This window comes from Danio aesculapii, chromosome 10, assembly GCF_903798145.1.
Source record: "Danio aesculapii chromosome 10, fDanAes4.1, whole genome shotgun sequence".
Taxonomy (NCBI): domain Eukaryota; kingdom Metazoa; phylum Chordata; class Actinopteri; order Cypriniformes; family Danionidae; genus Danio; species Danio aesculapii.
This window is the reverse complement of record NC_079444.1, coordinates 13,504,737-13,524,589: the sequence shown is the minus strand read 5'-3', so window position 1 is coordinate 13,524,589 and position 19,853 is coordinate 13,504,737. Positions and strand designations below refer to the sequence as shown.

The window sequence follows — 19,853 nt, the reverse complement described above, 5'->3', positions numbered from 1 at the left end:
TTAGTGGATTTGCAACACTTGTGCAGTCAAAAAAATAAAGATCGTTTCTTAATTTGCTGACATTTCTTGTAATTGCGTTGTGTTTGCAGCACGTTAAGCTCTCTCGGTCACAGTACCTAAAAGCATATTCAATAGTTTACATGTGTATGTTGCCTCATTACAAACATGCAGTGCACACAAAATGTCACAATATACATGTTAAACTAACAAAAGATAGTTAAATGGATCTTATGCCTCTTAGGGGTGGCAACGAATTAAGCTTATAATTGACTGTACTGAGCAATGACAAGCTGTGATGAGATCCAGTTTTCAAAATAAGAGTCCCATATACATAAGAAAAAAGTGTATTAAACTTAGAACATGAAGACACATTTTTAGTGTTTTTATCTCACTTGGAAATTTTGTGGCCAATCAAATTCTGATGACGGGTATGCATATTAACACTGATGTACTGTTGGGGATGTTTTCATCCACTCTGTGTTTTAGCAAATGGAAGTTTTGGTTATAAATCTTATTTTGACACATTTTGGAAAATGCTTTGAAATGTTTCAGAAATTCAACAGTACACTCTGGGTAAATTGGCTACTCTTTCAATATGTTTATGGCTGTTTTTACCCCATTGACCTCCTATAAAGGGCACCTATGGTAAAAAAAATCTACTTTTCAAGCTGTTTGGACAGCCATATGTGCATGTATGGTGTATAGACCGTCATATTGGGGTGATATAAGCACACCCAGTGCTTTTTTTTCAATTTAACAACATAAAAAACGGTGGACCAATTGGAGCGGTTTTCAAACCGACTGCAACTTTACGTAGGAGTGCGGTCCCCCTGCCCACCAATATTGATTGACAGGCGCGTCATCATATCCTCAGTTTGTTGATTCACGTCCGCCATTTTTAGCGTGAGTCGAAGCGATATCATTAAACGAACACCCTAGCTCTTATTATTAGATGCAAGGCTCATTGGGCTCAACACAAGAGCAATATTCTCCACATTATCGCTCTAATCGGAATTATTGGTTGTATCTTTAGGTAGGTTTGCAAACATGTGTACTTCTCATTGAGTCTACCTAATACTTCAGCCTTTTCCATTTCTCGCGATCCCAGAAGCTCCCTGTGATCTTAACTAGCATGCGTTTTAGAATTCTAAACATAGGTTTCTATCAGGGTACACTCAAGTCGGTGGCTGGTCGCCGCGGACCGATGCAGACTTGAAGCGCCGTTGTGTGTACCCTGATAGAAACCTATGTTATAATTCAAAAATGCATGGCGCGACGATTCGGGACACTTCATGTTTCTGCCACGACACGGCACACCAGACACACTCTGTGGCGGGGCAGAAACATTCGAGCGGCGCATCCGGTGCCTCAGTCAAAGTTAATTCAGTGTGCGTGGTTATTAGTTTCTGTGTACAAGCTCGGCACTTGAAACTAGCACACAGTTGGCTGTAAAACTGTACAAAGACACATATGATTTTGTACTCTCTGCTTGGTCTGTGTCCGAGTCGTACATGTACGACTGATTGCTGATACTCTCACTCCTGCTCCTTCTCTCAGTCTGCCTGTCAGACTCTGTTGCAAACGCAGAGCGGGTAAGCTCATGGCCCCGCTCCCTTGTTAAGTTGGCGAGAAGCCGAAACTAATTTACATGTGAAGCAACACACCCCTAAATCAGCGAACCGTGGACACGCCCCCAACATGACACTTTTTAACACATTATAATAAAAAAAATCTGAATTGTGTTTTAAACTGAACCTAAACTGGCACACTCAGAAGAACCATAATATTAATATTAAATCATAAAAAAGAGGTACACTATGTGCCCTTTAAATGACACCATAAAAAGCATTTAAATCATAGGTCTCGAACTCAATTCCTGGAGGGCTGCAGCTAATTAACTCTAATCAAACACAGCTGATCCAAATAACCGAGGTGCTCAAAGGAGTGAAGCTCTGGTCACACTGGGCTTTGTGTGTGCGAAATTCTGTCGTACGGCGCTGCAAAAAGGGGCGGGATTAAACAAGATAATTAGACATTTAAAAAGCCAACGATTGCTCAATATTTTCAATATTTCCAGAGAGGTCGTGCTTTAATCCTCAATTGGTCTCACGCAGTCAAGTGATGCGATTGCGGAGGTCAGAGTTCACCAAGCTTGAACTTTGCACCGCAGCGAGCTGCGAAACTTAACGCATGACCATGCGTTTCCGGTCTGACGCATTCGCGTGCATATGAATGGAAGTCTATGGGAGGAAAAGCCCAGTGTGACTGCAGCTTCATGAACACCTTCATTAGTTGAATCAGCTGTGTTTGATCAGGGTTGGAGCAAAACTGTGCAGAGCTGCGGCACTCTAGTAATTGAGTTTCAGACCTATGATTTAAAACATCCTTGGTTGTTGCTGGTTTTCCCTATTGGGAAGAGGTCAGATTTGTCATTTTTATGGTTGATCATCAGTTGCAGTCCATAAAAAGCTTAGTTTCTGGCTTAATATTATATGGAGTATTTGTGTGTGCCTTGTGTAAAAAGAGACCTTTGCACACTTACCTTGATATGTTTGAGAAAATAAAAAATAAGCAGCTCAGCTCTCAGAACATGGCAAGCGTTGCAAGTGTATTTATGCACACACGCTATAATTTGTAGTTTTGTCCTCCATAGAACTCTATATAAATATCAGAAACTTATTTTGCACGGGCCTAACTAAAAGGTTAATGGCGCCAACTGAAGATCAACAGTAACCGTACCTCTTCCCAACAGGCAAAAGCACCAACAATCAAGAATACACGATTAATTGGTGTCATGGCTTTGCAATCAAAAAATGTTGTTATAATGGAAGTCAATTGGGAAAAAACAGCCACGAACATAATAAAAGGGTAAACAATTTTAACAGTACACAAGGGTTAATGCTCCCAGATGTTACATAAGTGTAGAAAAAATTTCTGATTAAAGACAATTCTTAATATACTTCCAAATTGATTTATCTGAAACAAGAAAGTCAGACACACCAAAGATGCTTTAAGGGTGAGTTAATAACAGGCTAGTGTTTGTTTCAGGTTGAACTAACCCTTTAAATAAGCTAATCATCCCCCAGACCATTGGACACATGTTCATACTGCCAATCAACTTGGCCAGCAGGGGAGTTGAAGTACTTTTTATAAGTGTTTCGAACACTCTGTGCTTCATGGGATGCCCGATTTCCCCCCATTTGCCTAAGCGGTTCTATGACCACACAACCGCTGCCGTCGTCCTCTAGAAGATCTTGTATATTCTGTTCTGATGGATTCACGTAATTGCACAGGATACAGGCTGCTTTTACTGCAGAATCAGCAACTGCGGGGCTCACTTGTAAACGGCGCTGAAAGAATCTGAAACGTTGGCTGAGGTTGCTGAAGCAGTTTTCTGACACCTGACGCGCTCGGGACAATCTGCAATTGAAAACTTTCATTTCCGGGAGGAGCTGTCGCTCAGGGTATGGACGCAGGAGGTACGGTTTCAGTGGGAACGTTTCATTTGCTACTATCACATGATTTACCTTTCCGAGTTCAGGAGCACCAGGAAGTTCAGCTGGTGCTGGGAAATTGAAGGCTCCATCTTGAAGTGCTTTGCCAAGTGCTGAATTTGAGAAGATGCCCACATCACTACTGCTTCCACAGCTGCCCACGTCTACCACTAGAAAGCGGTAATCGGCGTCAGTCAGAGTTAGCAAAACCACTGAAAATGTGCCTTTGTACTCGTAATGGAATGAGGCCGAATTTCCAGGGGACTGAACAGCGATGCGTTTCCCATCTATTACTCCCAAACAATTGGGGAGGCTCCATCGTTCTTGAAACCTCTTTGCAATGCTCCGCCACACATCTTCAGTGGGCACTGGCATGTACTCGTCTTTTAGGCAGCTCCAAATGGCATCACATGTCTCTGCAACAACCCGTGCCACAGTAGAGATGCCGAGGCTTAGGCTGGACGCAATGGTTCTGTATGAATCCCCAGTGCCAAGGAAACTGAAATAAAAAATAAACACATGCAGTACTTCAAAATCTAACAATATGTAGGCACAAATGCTGCACAGCATAATCATGTTATTATGAGCACTCCTCATACGATGGTAAAGTGCTTTTTGTGTTTGGTAATATACAGTAAAGGTCGTGCAAGGTCTGACATGTTCATATGCATTTTTACGTATTTGTTATCTTAAAAATATGATTACAGGGTTCCTACGGGTGCTGGAAATCCAAGAAAATGCTTGATTTTTAATATAGTGTTTTCAAGGTTAGAAAAGCGCTTGGATTTTGGACAGAGTGCTTGAACCTGCTTGAATTTGAAATTGCAGGGCTCGAAATTGCGACTGTTTTGGTTGCATATGCGCACAAAATTTATCTATGTGACCTCAAGATATATTTGGCAGCATATGTGCAAATGCATAAACTGTTGCCGTGCGACCAGTTTTCATTGAAAAATGTTTACAGAATGCGCGTATTGGAGCTAATAATATGCCAAAACTATTCGAATTTGAATTGAGTTAATTTGAATTAACAATTTTAAGTTAATAAAACTGATTTTATGCTATTAAAATTTTTTGAATTAGAATTTTTTTACTTGAATTTGAATTTCATACCTATAGACATTTTTTAAACTTCAGATTTTTTTTGGTTCTGAATTCATAGACTGCAGATATTGGGTTTGTAAAAATACAGTTTTAAGTTTTCAAGATGAAGAAATTCAGGGGTCATCAACAGGGAAGAGTAAATGATCACCGAAAAGTCAAACTAAGCATTTTGGCCAATCACAGAGCTGCATGAGTTTGCTGGCATTTTTTAGCTCAGGAGGAGACCATTTGTCTGCAAATTGACTATCGGGGGTCAGCTGTTTTCAGTAGTTTATGTAATAAACATACATGCTTCAGTGAATCAAATTCATAAATTTAATTCAATTACATCTCATTGGTTAATAGGGATAAAGAGATGATTCTGACCTCTGTAACCTTATCTTTTAGTTAAGAAATTTGAATTCAAAACATTTTAATAGCATATAATAATCAGTTTTATTAACTTACAATTGTCAATAATTCAAATGAACACAATTCAAATGTGTCGATGCGCTAACTACTAGGCTACTGGCGCCAACAAAATCCAATAGTATCTGGATGCAGACTTGGATTTGCAAGCTGAGACTGCATATCTCAAACTTGCAATGTCAGACATAACGCACTGAAAGGAGCTAGTGACCTCACCAAGGTAATCATACCGTCAGAATCTAATAATTCCTTACATTTTTGTAGCACTTTTCTGGGCACTCAAATTGCTTTACACATTTTTGGGGGACACGACGACAGCCATATTGCACCAGACCACACTCCAGTGGAGAGGAGACAGAGTGGTGAAGCCAAAGGGCTCTATGCACAGCTAGTTTTAAAGCCAACGATAAATTTCCGGTGAAAGGTTAATGTGACTATTTTCAATTTCACAAGATTGTTTTTACAGCATCGATGTTGTAATGTAATTACAAAGCATTCATAAACTTAAGCATTCATTTAGTTCAAGCGTAAAAGGAGATGAAAGACCATAGTAACCACTAGCACAATCAGTAGCAACAGACTAGAGCAGAAATTCCATTGAAAATACTGAGGTAAAATAAACTATTTTAAAGACATGGTGGGGGAAATGGAATTTAATGCAGTGTTTCTTGTCCCATCTGAGACCCACTTCATTATCGTATATCTAACAGGCAGTGAAGATCGATGATTTTTAAGGAAATAAGATCTTAAACGTGACAATTTTGTCATGGAAAGACTGGGAACTCGGTTTAACGTCTCATCCGAAAGACGGCGCTCACTGAGCAGTAGAGTCCCCATCACTATACTGGGGCATTAGGACCCACACCAACAGCAGGTTGAGTGCCCCCTTCCTGGTCTCACTAACACATTCAGCCCCACATTATATCAGACCATGCCTATATTCAAGTATATTCAAGAAATTGTATTCATATCGCAATGTGTCGCAGTATAAAAAAATATCACAGGGTCAGATTTTTCCAATATCGTGCAGCCCTAGTTCTGTCGTTTAAATAGTGCTAATGTTGTTTTGATGTCATACTTAATTGCTATTTCAGGCTGAATATTCAAAGTACCGTGGTAAACAACACAGAGACAGATAAAATAAACAACTGTGCGAATATAAAACCAACTTTACCTCAATAATTCACCCGTTTATGTCACACAACATGCTCTCTGGAAAACCCCACAGGATCGTCCAACAAAATGTAAACAAGACTGCTTTCTATTGTACATACAATAACATTTAGTATCCCTGCTGAAAAATCCAGCTTAAACCAGCCTAGGTTGGTTGGCTGGTTTTAGCTGGTTGACCAGCCTGGTTTTAGAGGGGTTTTGGCCATTTTCATGCTGGTTTCCAGCCTGGTCTTGGCTGGTCAAGCTGGAAAATGACCAGCAAAATCCAGCTAAAACCAGCTTGACCAGCCTGGTTTAAGCTGGACATAGTTGGTTTTGGCTGGTCAAGCTGGTTTTAGCTGGTCATTTTCAGCCTGACCAGCTAAGACCAGACTGGAAATGGCTGGAAACCAGCCTGGAAATGGCCAAAACCCCTCTAAAACCAGACTGGTCAACCAGCTAAAACCAGCCAACCAGCCTAGGCTGGTTTAGGCTGTTTTTTTCATAGGGTAGAAACAACTTTCTGAAAAATGCTACATTTTGGACTGAACACTAAGTAAACAAGAGTATATTCTAGTGCACAGACATTCACCTTGTTATATAAGAAATGTCTTTATAAAAAACTAACAAAATGTAATACATATTTTTAGTAATGTATTAACAGTCTACTACTGTAGGTCAGATCGTGCAACTTTACGTAGAGCGCTTTCTATTGTGCATACAATGACTTTAAGTTATAATACTATAAACACATCGTGCAAACATTTGTTTATGCACAATAAATACACTATTTCCTTTCTTTTTACACTCACCGTAAACACACTGCCAATCGCTGCTCGGGGTTGATGGGTTTTCTGAAGTTTGTTCGTGACTTGCTGAGTGAAGGAGCCACCAGCTTCAGCAAACTTTCAAACTGACTGACAGACACTCTGAAATAGCGATGGAAACGGTCGTGATACAACTTTAACTCCTTTATCAGTCTGCGGAAATCCCCGTGCACTTCTCTCTCCTCGAGTATAGGGTGCACCCAATAACGTCTCTTTCTTTTTCTCTCCTCTTTAAACAACATAAAAATAAACTCGTCATCGCTACTGCTGCTGCTGGTAGACAAATCCATCACCCAGTGTGCTTTCTGCTGCTATGAGCATGAGCCGATTCAAGTGATTCTTCTTCTTAGCAGTTATAAACTACAGGACGACCAGTTCAATAGCGCGTTGCACCATCTAGTGTGCAGGGGTGAAAAAAAGTTTTGTTTTTTTATTTTCATAAAAGATCAGCAATAAATCGAAGAATAAAAAATGAATACATACAATTAAAAATATATATAAAGTCAGAATTCTAAGTTATAAAGTCGATATTGCGAGTTATTAAGTCAGAATTGTGAGTCATTATAGTAGAATTGGTAAAATTTAAAGGTAGAGTAAAAAAAGACGCACAATTGCGACTTTATAACTGAGAATTCTGACTTTATAATTTTTTTTTTACATTGTATTTATTTATTTATTTTTATTCAGTGGCAGGAATGGACTTCTATAGTCCATGACTACTGCAACATAGTAGAACATTAGGAAACATATCAAAGAAGAAATAATAATAGTCAGAAGGAAAAAAATAAAGAAAAGAAAAAACAAACATAATACATAGATGGTAATGAAAGGTAATGCTGTTGTGATGCGGAGTGATTTTTTTGATAATAGTTTATATTTTTACAACTTTTTTACAAATATTTACATCTCCCCTAGAGTTAAACAGTAGTTTTTACCATTTCTGAATCCATTCAGCTAATCTGTGCGTGTGGTTCAAGCACTTATAGCTTAGCTTAGCATAAATCATTGAATGTGATTAGACCATTAGCATCTCACTCATTTTGACCCATACAATGTATTTTTGGCTACTGCAAGACTGATGAACTGACTAGTTATCTGTCAGTAGTGATACACAAATAAACAAGGAGGACATCCTTATCCTTATTCCTTTACATTCACACATTTAAATTTAGGACAAAAATGTATTTAAAAGTTATTGATGGTTATCTAAAAGATGCTTTAATATAATTGACTGGTGTCCTATGTTCATTCATTCATTTTCTTTTCGGATTATTCCCTTTATTAATCTGGGGTTGCCATAGCGGAATGAACCGCCAACTTATCCAGCATATGTTTTATGCATCGAATGCCCTTCCGGCCGCAACCCAACACTGGGAAACACCCACACACTCTTGCACACACTCACATACACTATGGCCAATTTAGCATATTCAATAGCACATGTCTTTGGACTTGTGGGGGAAACCGGAGCACCCGGAGGAAACCCACGCGAACTCGGGAAGAACGTGCAAACTCCACACAGAAATGCCATCTGACCCAGTCGGGGCTCGAACCAGCGATCTTCTTGCTGTGAGGCGATGGTGCTACCCACTGTGACACTGTGCTGCCCCTGTGTCTTATGTTTCTCTTTTATCTCTTATTTTTGTAGATTTTGTCGTAATGTTGCTGGACAATGAAGAACAGACAGGAAGTGGACAGCTTGTGATGGTAGTAACTTTGAGCTGAACAGCTGCTTCTACAAGCAACAGCCCAAATCACACTGAGATCATCATGAGGGCTGTTCTTACAGGCCTGAACCCAAAGCTGCTTGCGTTGCGTTTGACCTATGCAGTGTATCCTCTAAAAAGTAGACGTTAGGTATTCAGGAACTTCTCCTGGAGCTGTATACATGAAAGCTGTCAAACACAGTCCAGTTACTCAAGTCTAAACTGAGCTTTAAACTGAGATTGTCAAAGTTTGAACAATTAGGAGTCTCAAAGGTGGTCTGCAATCTTGACTGTACCAGGGGGGAAATATATATGAACAACAGATCTGACAGAGTTCACTTGTGTGATGTTCACTCACCATTTTAACCGTGAAGAAAAGCTCCAACACACACTGGAGTCCAATCACACACATTTAGACTTTTATTTTCAGTTTGTGATTTGAGATTTTATTTAAACCTTCTCTCTCTGTGGTTCCATTTGGCTAAAGTCTCCACAAATATGTGTTAAATCATGGTAAACATAGTATATGGCACTACTGGTTTGTTAGAGATTCCTTCACCCAATAATGAATATTCTGTCATCTTTTCCTCAGCCCTTATTATGAGTTTCTTCTGTTATACACAAAGGAAGGTATTTTGAAAAATGCTGGAAACCTGTAACTATTGACTTTCATTGTATTTGTTTTCCTATAATGGACATCAATTGTTACAGATTTTTAGATTTCTTTAAAGTATCTTCTTTAGTGTTCAACAGAAGAAAGAAACTCATAGGTGTGGAACCACTTGAGTAAATAGTTTAGGGAGAACTATCTCTTTAATTGAGTAAAGAGTCATTTAGAAAACTCACAGAAATGATGATCAGAGCTTCAGTTTGATTCACAGGATTTTATTTGAATTATTAGCAAACAATATACAAAAGCAATTCATTACAAAACAATTCAAAGAACAATTCATTACAAAACAATTATGAACACTTAATTATAAAACAATCAGTCTCTCTTATGACAGAACACCAGATTCATTTATGAGGTAGACAATAGTTGAGCAGATCTTTGATGACACTTTAGAGGAGAAAACTGTGACAGCACTGGACTTCCTAATGGAGTTTTGTCATTAATTCAGTTCAATTCATCTTCATTTCTATAGCGCCTTTACAATGTGGATTGTGTCAAAGCAGCTTAACATAGAAGAACATTGAAACTGTGTCAGTCCAGTTTTCAGAGTTGAAGTTCAGTTCAGTTCAGTTCAGTTTAATTGTCACTGCTGAAAGTCCAAACATTGAAGAGCAAATCCATCGATGTGCAGCTCCACCAGTCCCAACCAAGCAAGCCAGTGGCGACGAACAAAACGTCACCAATTGACAAAAGTGAAGGAAAAAAACCTTGAGAGAAACCAGGCTCAGTTGGGCACGACCATTTCTCCTCTGGCCAAACTTCTTGTGCAGAGCTGCAGTCTAGGCACCATTAATTACCATTATTGTCATTAATTAGTCACCTCATGTCCTTAGTTCATATTCATGTTTAGTTCATATTGAAAACACAAATTAAAACATTTTAGATGAAATCTGAGAGCTCTCTGATCCTCAAACCGCACATTCATCAGAGCCCAGTGCACTGTATGTGTGTCCACTGCTGACGTTTAACCCAGAGGCCTGCGCGACTTCCTCTGATTTAAACAAAACATAGGCACATCTGAGGTAAACGTCAGCAGTGGACACACATACAGTGCAGGACAGAGCTCTCATCAACACACGTCATGAACTGACACTGAAGAAAAGTAAGGTCTTAGGGGTTTGGAATGACATGAGGGAGTAATTAATAACTGATATTGCTAGTTTTGTGACTTTAATGGTGCTTTCCTCCTCCTGGGTTCTTTAGTTGTTTTCTAAAATGAAGAAAAACAATCAGAAACAACACAAAGTTATTAAAGCAGAATATGAAGGGTGTCAAATAAAACTTGGAGCTCTAAAAAGAGCAGAAGAGAAAACAACAGGAAAAGCATGAAGCAAAGAAAGAATGTAGATGTAGTTTTGTGCTCGGTGTGTTCCTCTACCTCCTCTTCTCTAGCTGCCGCACAGGATTTGGGGTCGTTGGATTGAGCCACCAGTGCTTTTCTACCTGATGTAACTGTAGTCGCTTATCTGGACAGCTGATCAAACACTGGGAAATCAGGTTCCGGCATGCTGAAAAGTGTCAGAGAGTGTGAAATATGTCTGCATCCTCAAGATTCATGAATGTGTTTAAATCTTCCTACATCAAATGTTAGAAAACAAATGATTGTTCAGAGGTGTCTGCTTACCTGCAGATAACCTGGGGAGTATCTCAAAGGATCCAATCATTACTGATTGTCTGTCATGAAAGGGCAAATGTCCATGCAATATTTCATACAGCACGATGCCTATTACCCAGACGTTTACTGGGTTAGCATGGAATTTTTGACAGCTATAAATCTCAGGGGGCGTGTATAAGATGGCTCCTGTAAGAGAGACATTTTCAGAGATCAGTCATTTCATAAGACAATACTGTGACCAAAGAAACTAACACAAAATGCCAACTCACCTCGATAATCACAGCTGTCCAAAGGCTCGCTGGTAATTGGCCAAGCACAACCAAAGTCGATCAATTTGAGCTCTAATTTGGGTTGAGTCACCAGGATGTTCGCCGCGTGTATATCACCATGGAAAACTCCACGCTCCGTGCAGAACATTACAGCTTGGATCAACTGACGCATTAACCCGCGTGCTTGGTTTTCAGTAATACGTAGTGTATCTTTGATGTAATGAGCCAAAGTCTGGCATGACTCTGGGTACTCCAGAACGAGAACAAAGTTCCTCTTATTCTCAACCCAGTCGTGGAATCCGATGATGTTTGGACATTGCGGAGCATTCGTCAACCTAAGCATGACTGCCACTTCCGCAAGCACAGGTGTGGAATGACCATCCTAGAAAAAAAAAAAACAGATTTCAAAGATATTACCAAAGCAGAATGAGATAAAGTACAGCAACAAAAACTTAAAACTGTTTTTATTATAGAAAAGAATAAAAGGGGTAAGGGGGGGGGGGGGGGGGGGATCACCCGGAGGAAACCCATGCGAACAAGGAGAGAACATGGTAACTCCATACAGAAATGCCAACTGGCCCAGTCGGGACTCGAACCAGCGACCCTCTTGCTGTGAGGCGACAGTGCTAACCACTGAGCATTCGGAACTCTGTTTATTTATTGCATAACAAACAAGGGTTTATATGAATGATCACTAAGCTCCATGTTTTGACACATTTTTGATCGTATTTGAGCATTTAGTCATGCAGTTTAAGCTAAAAGAGGACTCTACATGTGTGTGTTCTGTCCGTCTCTGAGGCTGAGCACATGCACACAACAGCACAAGCTCTCTTTAGCACTATTGAAGACATGAATGAATCATATACACTCTAATAAATCAACCACATCCCTTGCTGCAAAAGTCACGCTACATGATTTCACTGATTTCCACATGAAACTGAGCTTTGTGTAGAAATTAATGCAGACTGCTTTACAAGGGGCCGGGATATGACGCAATAATCAACTTTATCTCCATTAATGCTAAATGAATTTTAATTAATTCCACAGCCCTACATTCATGTGTTCAAAACTTCTCTCTGGGTTTATTTCTTCTGCTGAACACAAAAGAAGACATTTTGAAGAATGTTGAAAACCAGTGAGCATTGACTTCATAACTATTTTCTTTTTCTACAATGGAAGTCAGTGGCTACCTGTTTCCAACATATCTGCTTTTGAGTTCAGTTTAAAGTGGTCCAGACAGGTACGGGACAAGTGAAGCATGAGTAAATGGTCAGCACACTTTCATTGTTGTGTGAATTATTCAACTTACGATGTTGAAATAACGGTCGTGTTCACTCTTGATGATATACTTCAGGGCAACCTGCGGAAAAACAACAACAAGTGAAATTAAAGTCAACAAATTAGTTATATTAAATAATCAGCAGGAAAATGTTGACTGAATTTAAAAAATAGTTCTTTACCTTTTCACTTTTGTTACGTTTGTGAGATGCCACATACACCTGGCCAAAAGTTCCTCGTCCAATCATGCGTACTACTTTAAAGCGAGACAGCACAGAACCTGAAAAACACAGAAAAAGAGCAGGGAGATTCACTTGGATTAGCTGGTATGAAGCAGATCAAATAAATGACTCCTATCCTTTGAATCTGGATCTAATCCAATGAGCTAAAAGCAGTAACTTCCATCAGAATTGCAGGAGTAAATTGATTACTAATTTAAATTAATCATGAATTACAGAAAATAGAAGGAAATGATGACTTACCACGTTTGAGCCCAGAAGCCTCTTTAGGCTCCTCAGGAACCTGGCCTGGCAGACACACTGACTCAGGGTCAGCTGGTTCTGCGATTGCAGGCATAATTTCATCAGGCCTTGACTCAGGGTCCGCTTTATCTTCCAGCCTTGGCTCGGACTCTGGCTTAGGCTCGGGCTCAGGCTCTGACTCTGGCTCGGACTCTGGCTCAGACTCTGGCTCTGGCTCTGACTCTGACTCTGGCTCTGACTCTGGCTCTGACTCTGACTCGGACTCTGGCTCGGACTCTGGCTCGGATTCTGGCTCGGACTCTGGCTCTGACTCTGGCTCGGACTCTGGCTCAGACTCTGGCTCGAACTCTGGCTGTGACTCTGGTTCAGACTCTGGCTCAGACTCTGGCTCGAACTCTGGCTGTGACTCTGGCTCTGGTGTAAAATGCTGGACTATATCTGTGTCACAGCAAAGGAAAGGGCGCTTTGCAGCCTTCCACACTCTCTTGAAGAAAGCAGAGATTCTTTTCCCTTTCCTTCCTTTCTTGGGTTTTTCTAAAATGAAGAAAACAAACAGAAACATCTCCATGAGCAGAACTGCAGCTACTAATTAACACACAACCAACAGTACAACCAATGACACTGTCTGATTTATAAGTTAAAAACAACAAAGCTTGAAAATAACAGATGGCAGAACTAAAATGAACCAAATTCAGGAGGACTCACCATCAGTCCCATCAATTTTAGAGGGGTCTTGAAAAGACGGAGGCGACTCAGGACAGGCCGAATCTGCATCCGTCATTTCCTTAATCTTGGAGAGGCCATGGACACTGATTGGCTGAGGATCTTCCCAGATCTGGCCTGGCAGACACACCAGCTCAGTGTCAACATAACCTGTAAGGGCCGTTGAGGACTCAGGACGGGCCGGATCTGCTGTTTGCTTAATCCTGGAGGGGCCCGGAACACTCAACGGCTGAGGATCTTCACAGACCTGGACTGGCGGACGCATCTGCTCAGGGTCAACATGATCTGCGATGGTCGTTGGCTTGATCCTGGATGGTCCTGGAACAGCCAACAACTCGAGACGGTCGCAGACCTGGACTGGCGGACGCATCTGCTCAGTGTCAACATGACCTGTGAGGGCCGTTGAGGACTCAGGACGGGCCGGATCTGCATTCGGCACATCTGCTGTTTGCTTGATGCTGAAGGGGCCCGGAACACTCAACGGCTGAGGATCTTCACAGACCTGGCCTGGCAGCCACACCGGCTCAAGGTCTGCATGTGCTGCGACGGTCCTGGAGGGACCTGGAACAGGCAGATGCTCGAAATCGTCGATATCTGACTGTGGTTCAAAGGGGACCACTCTGTTCCAGTCACAGCAAAGGAAAGGGCGCTTTGCAGCCTTCCATGCTCTCTTAAAGAAAGCAGAGGCTCTTTTCCCTTTCCTTCCTTTCTCTGGGTTTTCTAAAGTAAAGGAAAGAACAGGGAAATATTAGGAAACTCTTTAACCACAGGTTTAAAATAGACAAACTGCTGAAGATTAGACATATAAAAGACAATCACAGAAAAGAAACAACAATAATAAATGTACAATTATAATAGAAAATGTTTGAAAACTAAAATTAAATATGTAGAATTGCAAATCATTTTTATGATGTGAAATGACAAATACAAGCTGACAAATAGTCGGTAAGTCATAAGTCCATATTAGACATAAGGGAAAGTCCTATAAGCAACTATTTTGCAAAAATAAACATTTTACTCCTGCTCACACAAAATGCAAACTATTATAATAACTCATTTTTGAGTCAATATTCTGAGTTTTTACAGTTATAGTTTGAGTTATTTAACAGTCACCATCACAATGTTTAATTTCTCCTGCTCTTGATCTTCAGTTAAGAAATCTGTGAGTAAATTATAACTTAAAACATTTAACAATCAGTCTTAGAAATCCAAATGAAAAGAGAAGTCCAGAACTTCAGTTACAGAAACAGAGCTATAGACATTTATTAATATGCAGGTGAAGTTGGTTTTATATTTGCACATTACTTCATTTAACGGTCAATATATACTGTTTACCATGCTAATTTGAATATTGGGTCTGAAATCGCATGTAAATATGACTTCAAAACAACATTAGCACTATTTAATTGACTGTAAACAATGTTGTCCGATTATAGTCATTGACTGTTAATATGATTTCCCCATTTAGAATTTAAAACAATATTTTTCTGTTATTATATTATTAAGGAGAAAGTCAGAATGTGTGAATTTAAAACCAACTTTACCTCAATTGTATTAATTCATCCCTGCTTGAACAAATAAAGACTTAAATATAATATTCTCACTCAGTTTGCTAAAATATAACAAATATTCCTCCACACCATCAAAAACTAAGAAAATTACTCTGTAGGTCTACATATAGGATTTCAATTAAAGTAATATTAAAATGTTTTTATCAGTAACGTTAACAAGTCACAATTTGTGTTGAGTAGAAAGGAGAAACTTAAAAGCCAGAATGTCTGCATAAAATGACAGCAGGGCTCAATCTCAAAATCATATATATACAATATTATAGCTACACAAACAATTACAATCACTAAATCGCCTTATATGGCGATATATTATTATCATTATTAATATTATTATACTTTTTATTAAATAATACGTCGAAATACACCGTTTTTGTAAACTCTCATCTCACCTGTTGGGCTTCTCATCATGGTAGGAGTTGTAGGAGAAGCCATCGTCTCACTTGGATGATTCTCGTTGACAAATACAGGCATGATCAAATTAACTCGAGTAAAAAACACTTTTGACATGTTATTTGCTATTTGAGATGCAAAACAAGTCGATAAAGTCACTTAATCACTGTTCACTGTACTCGGTTGTTTGTCACTCTGAGGAAATTCTGAACTGTATTCTGTTCTATGACGTCACGGCATTCTTTCGTTCTATTTATTTGTCATCGGTGAGGTGACGTGCGCGGGGTGATCCAAGATGGCGCTCTGATCGGTCAAGTTCTACAAACATGTATAAAATGTATTTATCAATAAATTTAAAAACATGTATTAAAGCTTTACAACACCAGCAATGTTACATTCATTATCTTTTACCAATTAAGTATTAAGAAATGAAGGTAAGTGCGGTGTGTGTGTGTGTACTGGTGCGGCCGTCGGAGACGGAGGGGAGAAGTCTCACTTCTCCACAACAAACATGTATTAAATGTATTTATCAATAAATTATTAAAATTTTATATCACAGTCAATAATAAGTTGACATCAGTGCTTCAAATATTAAAGGTTGAATAAGAAATATGAAGGGTTGGGGTAAAACAGTCCATAAATTATTAGTCCACAAGAGAAAGAAAAAAATGTATTATGATTTATTAGGCAAATAACAAACTGATAGGCCCAAATACCCTCACTAGTCAGAAATTGGCCATCTGAATATTAAAACAATAACAACAGTAATAATTATAATAATGTCCTTCCCATTTTTTATGCCTTGTTTTTAAGTAAAATTCGCTGATAATGACAATCATTATATTTGAGCTAAAATATTATCATTATCAGTGGATTTTACTTTTTATATAAAACTCTATTTAAGACGTATTGATTAATGGACTGCTTTTGGTGCCGGACAGTTTTATTTATCGTTTTGTGTTAAAGAAGTAAAACAAATGCAGGCTACAGGAGGCGTTGTGCTTCACTCAGAACAAGTCAAGCTTTGCGATTACTGCCATTATGGTCAATTAGTTTTATTATAACACACTCCCCCAAAAACAAAACCCCTTTTGATTTGAGATCAAAAGAAATGCTTTATTTTCTATTCTTTTTCATCTCTTCTCACAGAACTACAGGAGCATGCTGCATCTCTGTAATGTAATGCTGCCATTTGATATTAATTGAACATTTTAATTTGATCATTTCAGTGTAATAAAAAATAAAATGAATTAAATGAAAGAATAAATTTTATTAAATAATAAAATTAAAGAAATACATAAAGAAATAAAAGAAAAAATAGGAATTAAGACAAAATGTTTCATATTAGCCTAAAGATCGTGTAGTTGAACATAACTAGATGACTTTTTTGGCAGATGAAGAATAGTCAGAACACATGTTTTCTGCTTAAAGTAAATATGTATTTATTTATTTTGCACTTTACGTGTGTTTGGCTGTAAAATCGCACCTACAGGTGTTTCTCTAAACAGGCGCAGGTCAGATTTTCTCCAGGTCATCATTTATTTCATTTAATTTCATTTTGTGTAAAAGAATACATTAATTAGACCTGTCCAGTGTCGTCTGGAGTGTGTCCCAGACCGCAATCTGAAGTGGTTTGAGCGATCGGATTAATATCAGATCAGAATAAAACGAATGAAGTGAGCAGGTGTAAACAGCCTCAAAACACAGACGTGACGGGATTAGCGCCTTTTGCTGTCAAGTGACCGTTGACGGCTGAGGACTCCGCTTGTTAGTAAAGCCTTCATCGGACAGTAATTTTCCAAAATTGTAATGCATAGCAGTCAAAAAATAAATAGGGAAAGTGAGGTCGTGTACGAGACAAATCAATAATACCCCAATATACAGGACGCCCTGCCTAATGCGGCCAGCCTACAACCTGATAGGGGCAGATTCTCATCTAATAAGAAGTAACGGCAGCCTTACCCTGTTTGGCAGTCTTTTTGAACATAGGTTCAATATTTTGCGACAGTGATGCTGCTGCCTGCTTTCTTTTCGTCTCTTTTGCTCTTTTCGACCCTTAATAACGTTATTCACTATGAATGTCGCATCAAAGATTCAAATGTCAGTTAAAGTTATGTCACGTGACCCATGTCACATTAACGTGGCTTTGAGGCTCCATGAGATTCAAATTACTGGTCATAGTTATTTAAAAAATACATTTATTACAAAATAATAATAAAATAAATTGCATAAAATAAAGAAAAAAATTCTGGACATTAATGAAAATTTTGGCCGTCGTTTGAACCACCCGAACAGCCCCTGACAACGTGGAGTGCACCTATAATTATTATTTGTGTTTAAAACGCGTCAAAAAGACAAAAGGGGATAAAACAAACTTGTTCTAATTAAAAGCTCTTTTTATAAAATTAAATAACTATATGCAGAATAACCAATTATTTTCAAGAGGCCAATCAGCTTTCAGTAAACTTCCTTGCGTCATCACTTATATTAGTAGGAGAGAAATCTTTACATTTAACCAGAGATCCGGTCAGGATGGCGCTCTAACAATAAGTACATCGATGTGGTCTGTAAGCGGCTAGTGTTATTAGTTGAAAGCTATTATACTCTGTGCAAAGAGAGAATATTATTGACATACTACAGGACTAGTTTGTGTCCGTGATAAATTAGGTGAATCGGAGAAAAGGAAGAACAAAAACGTATCTCTGGAAAGCTAACTGCTAATGTTAGCAGTAACTTGAGTGAAACGATGGGAGCCTCATGTAGTTATGTAACGGAAAAATTACACAAATATTCAAAAATAACTGTGGACTTTGACGAATTTATTATGTGTGACAGTCTATGATAAACACCCGTTCTGATAGTTTAGAAAATGTGATCGGAGAAAACACAAGAGCGATTACCTCCATAAAGAAGGTAATTAATGAAAATACAAAGCAAATTACAATGTGAAAGAAGCTATTGAATTTGTAAGTGCTGAAGTTAACCATCTGAAAAACAAGTATGGAGTGATGGAATCCACACTGAGTGAAGTTGAGGAAACGTGCATGGGACACGACCGAATGCTGTCAGTTACTCGCGGCGGTGGAATCGCGATGCTGTTTGGCGCTCAGCAAAGGACTCTGCCTTTATGCGCGAAAATAACATCAAAATATCAGAAGACTTGTCCCTTGCAGAAAAAGAAAGATGAAACAAACTATGACCAGCAGTGGAGAAAGCAAGAAAAGATAACAATCGCCCCTACTTCATTGGAAGTAGGGCTTTCGTAGAGGGAAACGAAATATTCCCTCCAGTTTGAGACTTTACATCGGAAGGTGTGTGATTTTGATATTAAGTTGGTAAAAAAATGATGGCATTTTCTGGACAATTAAAACTGATTTAATATTTTATTTAGCTAGTTTCTTATTTTTACAGAGTTAAGTCAATAGCAAAAGTGAAATTTACAACAAAGGCCTCAATTTGGAATTTGACTTCACAATTTTATTTTATATTGTTTTTACTCTTATATTAACACACTTGAAAAAATTATCACTGAATCTAATCTATAGAAATTTCATGGGCTAAAGTAAAATTGTTTAATTTAGTAGCTCCTATTAGTAATTGAATCTGATTTACAAAACAGAAGATTGTTTGTTTATATCTCGAAAATTTGTTCTTTGGTGTAAATTTATGCACCTTGATTTGCACTACATCATTTATATAGTTTATATAGAGTTTGCAGTTCTCATCGTTCTAAATGTAGCTTTGCAAATCCTTCTTTGAGACCTGGTAATCTAGTTAGGTTATATTTTCTTTGTGTCTTTCTGTAATTTCATTTAATACACGAGGGTTAAGAAATATATATATTTTTGTATATAGAAAAAGTTTAAAACTGATTTTTGTTTCTTGCAAGAATGTCATTCTTCAAAAGAGGACTATAATTTTTGGAGCTCTCAGTGGGGTTTAGATTTATGGATGGCTCATGGTACAAGCAAATCAGCTGGTGTTTGCATCCTTAAAAATAAATTTAATGGGAGAATTATTTGCACTGATTGACTCAGATGGCCGTTATATTTGCCTTGTAACTGAAATATCCAAATCAATGTTTATCATTGTTAATATTTATGGGTTTAATCAACAACAACAAAAAAGAAAAACTTATTGATCTAATAGAACAATGTATTT

General features: G+C 38.5%; 2 protein-coding genes across 2 annotated transcripts; both read right to left on the bottom strand.

Annotated features, from left to right (window-relative positions):
* Positions 1–1,837: 1,837 nt before the first annotated feature.
* LOC130236266 (uncharacterized) lies at positions 1,838–7,299 on the bottom strand. Its single transcript, XM_056466936.1, has 2 exons — positions 6,971–7,299; positions 1,838–3,993 (listed from the first exon to the last, which is right to left on the bottom strand). Exons 1-2 carry the CDS (start codon positions 7,273–7,275, stop codon positions 3,072–3,074), a joined length of 1,227 nt encoding a protein of 408 aa, XP_056322911.1. The 5' UTR covers positions 7,276–7,299; the 3' UTR covers positions 1,838–3,071.
* A 3,439-nt stretch (positions 7,300–10,738) lies between these two features.
* LOC130235886 (serine/threonine-protein kinase pim-2-like) lies at positions 10,739–13,576 on the bottom strand. The gene is made up of 7 exons (XM_056466410.1): positions 13,269–13,576; positions 13,009–13,049; positions 12,709–12,806; positions 12,558–12,608; positions 11,249–11,630; positions 10,989–11,165; positions 10,739–10,872 (listed from the first exon to the last, which is right to left on the bottom strand). Exons 1-7 carry the CDS (start codon positions 13,574–13,576, stop codon positions 10,739–10,741), a joined length of 1,191 nt encoding a protein of 396 aa, XP_056322385.1.
* Positions 13,577–19,853: the final 6,277 nt, after the last annotated feature.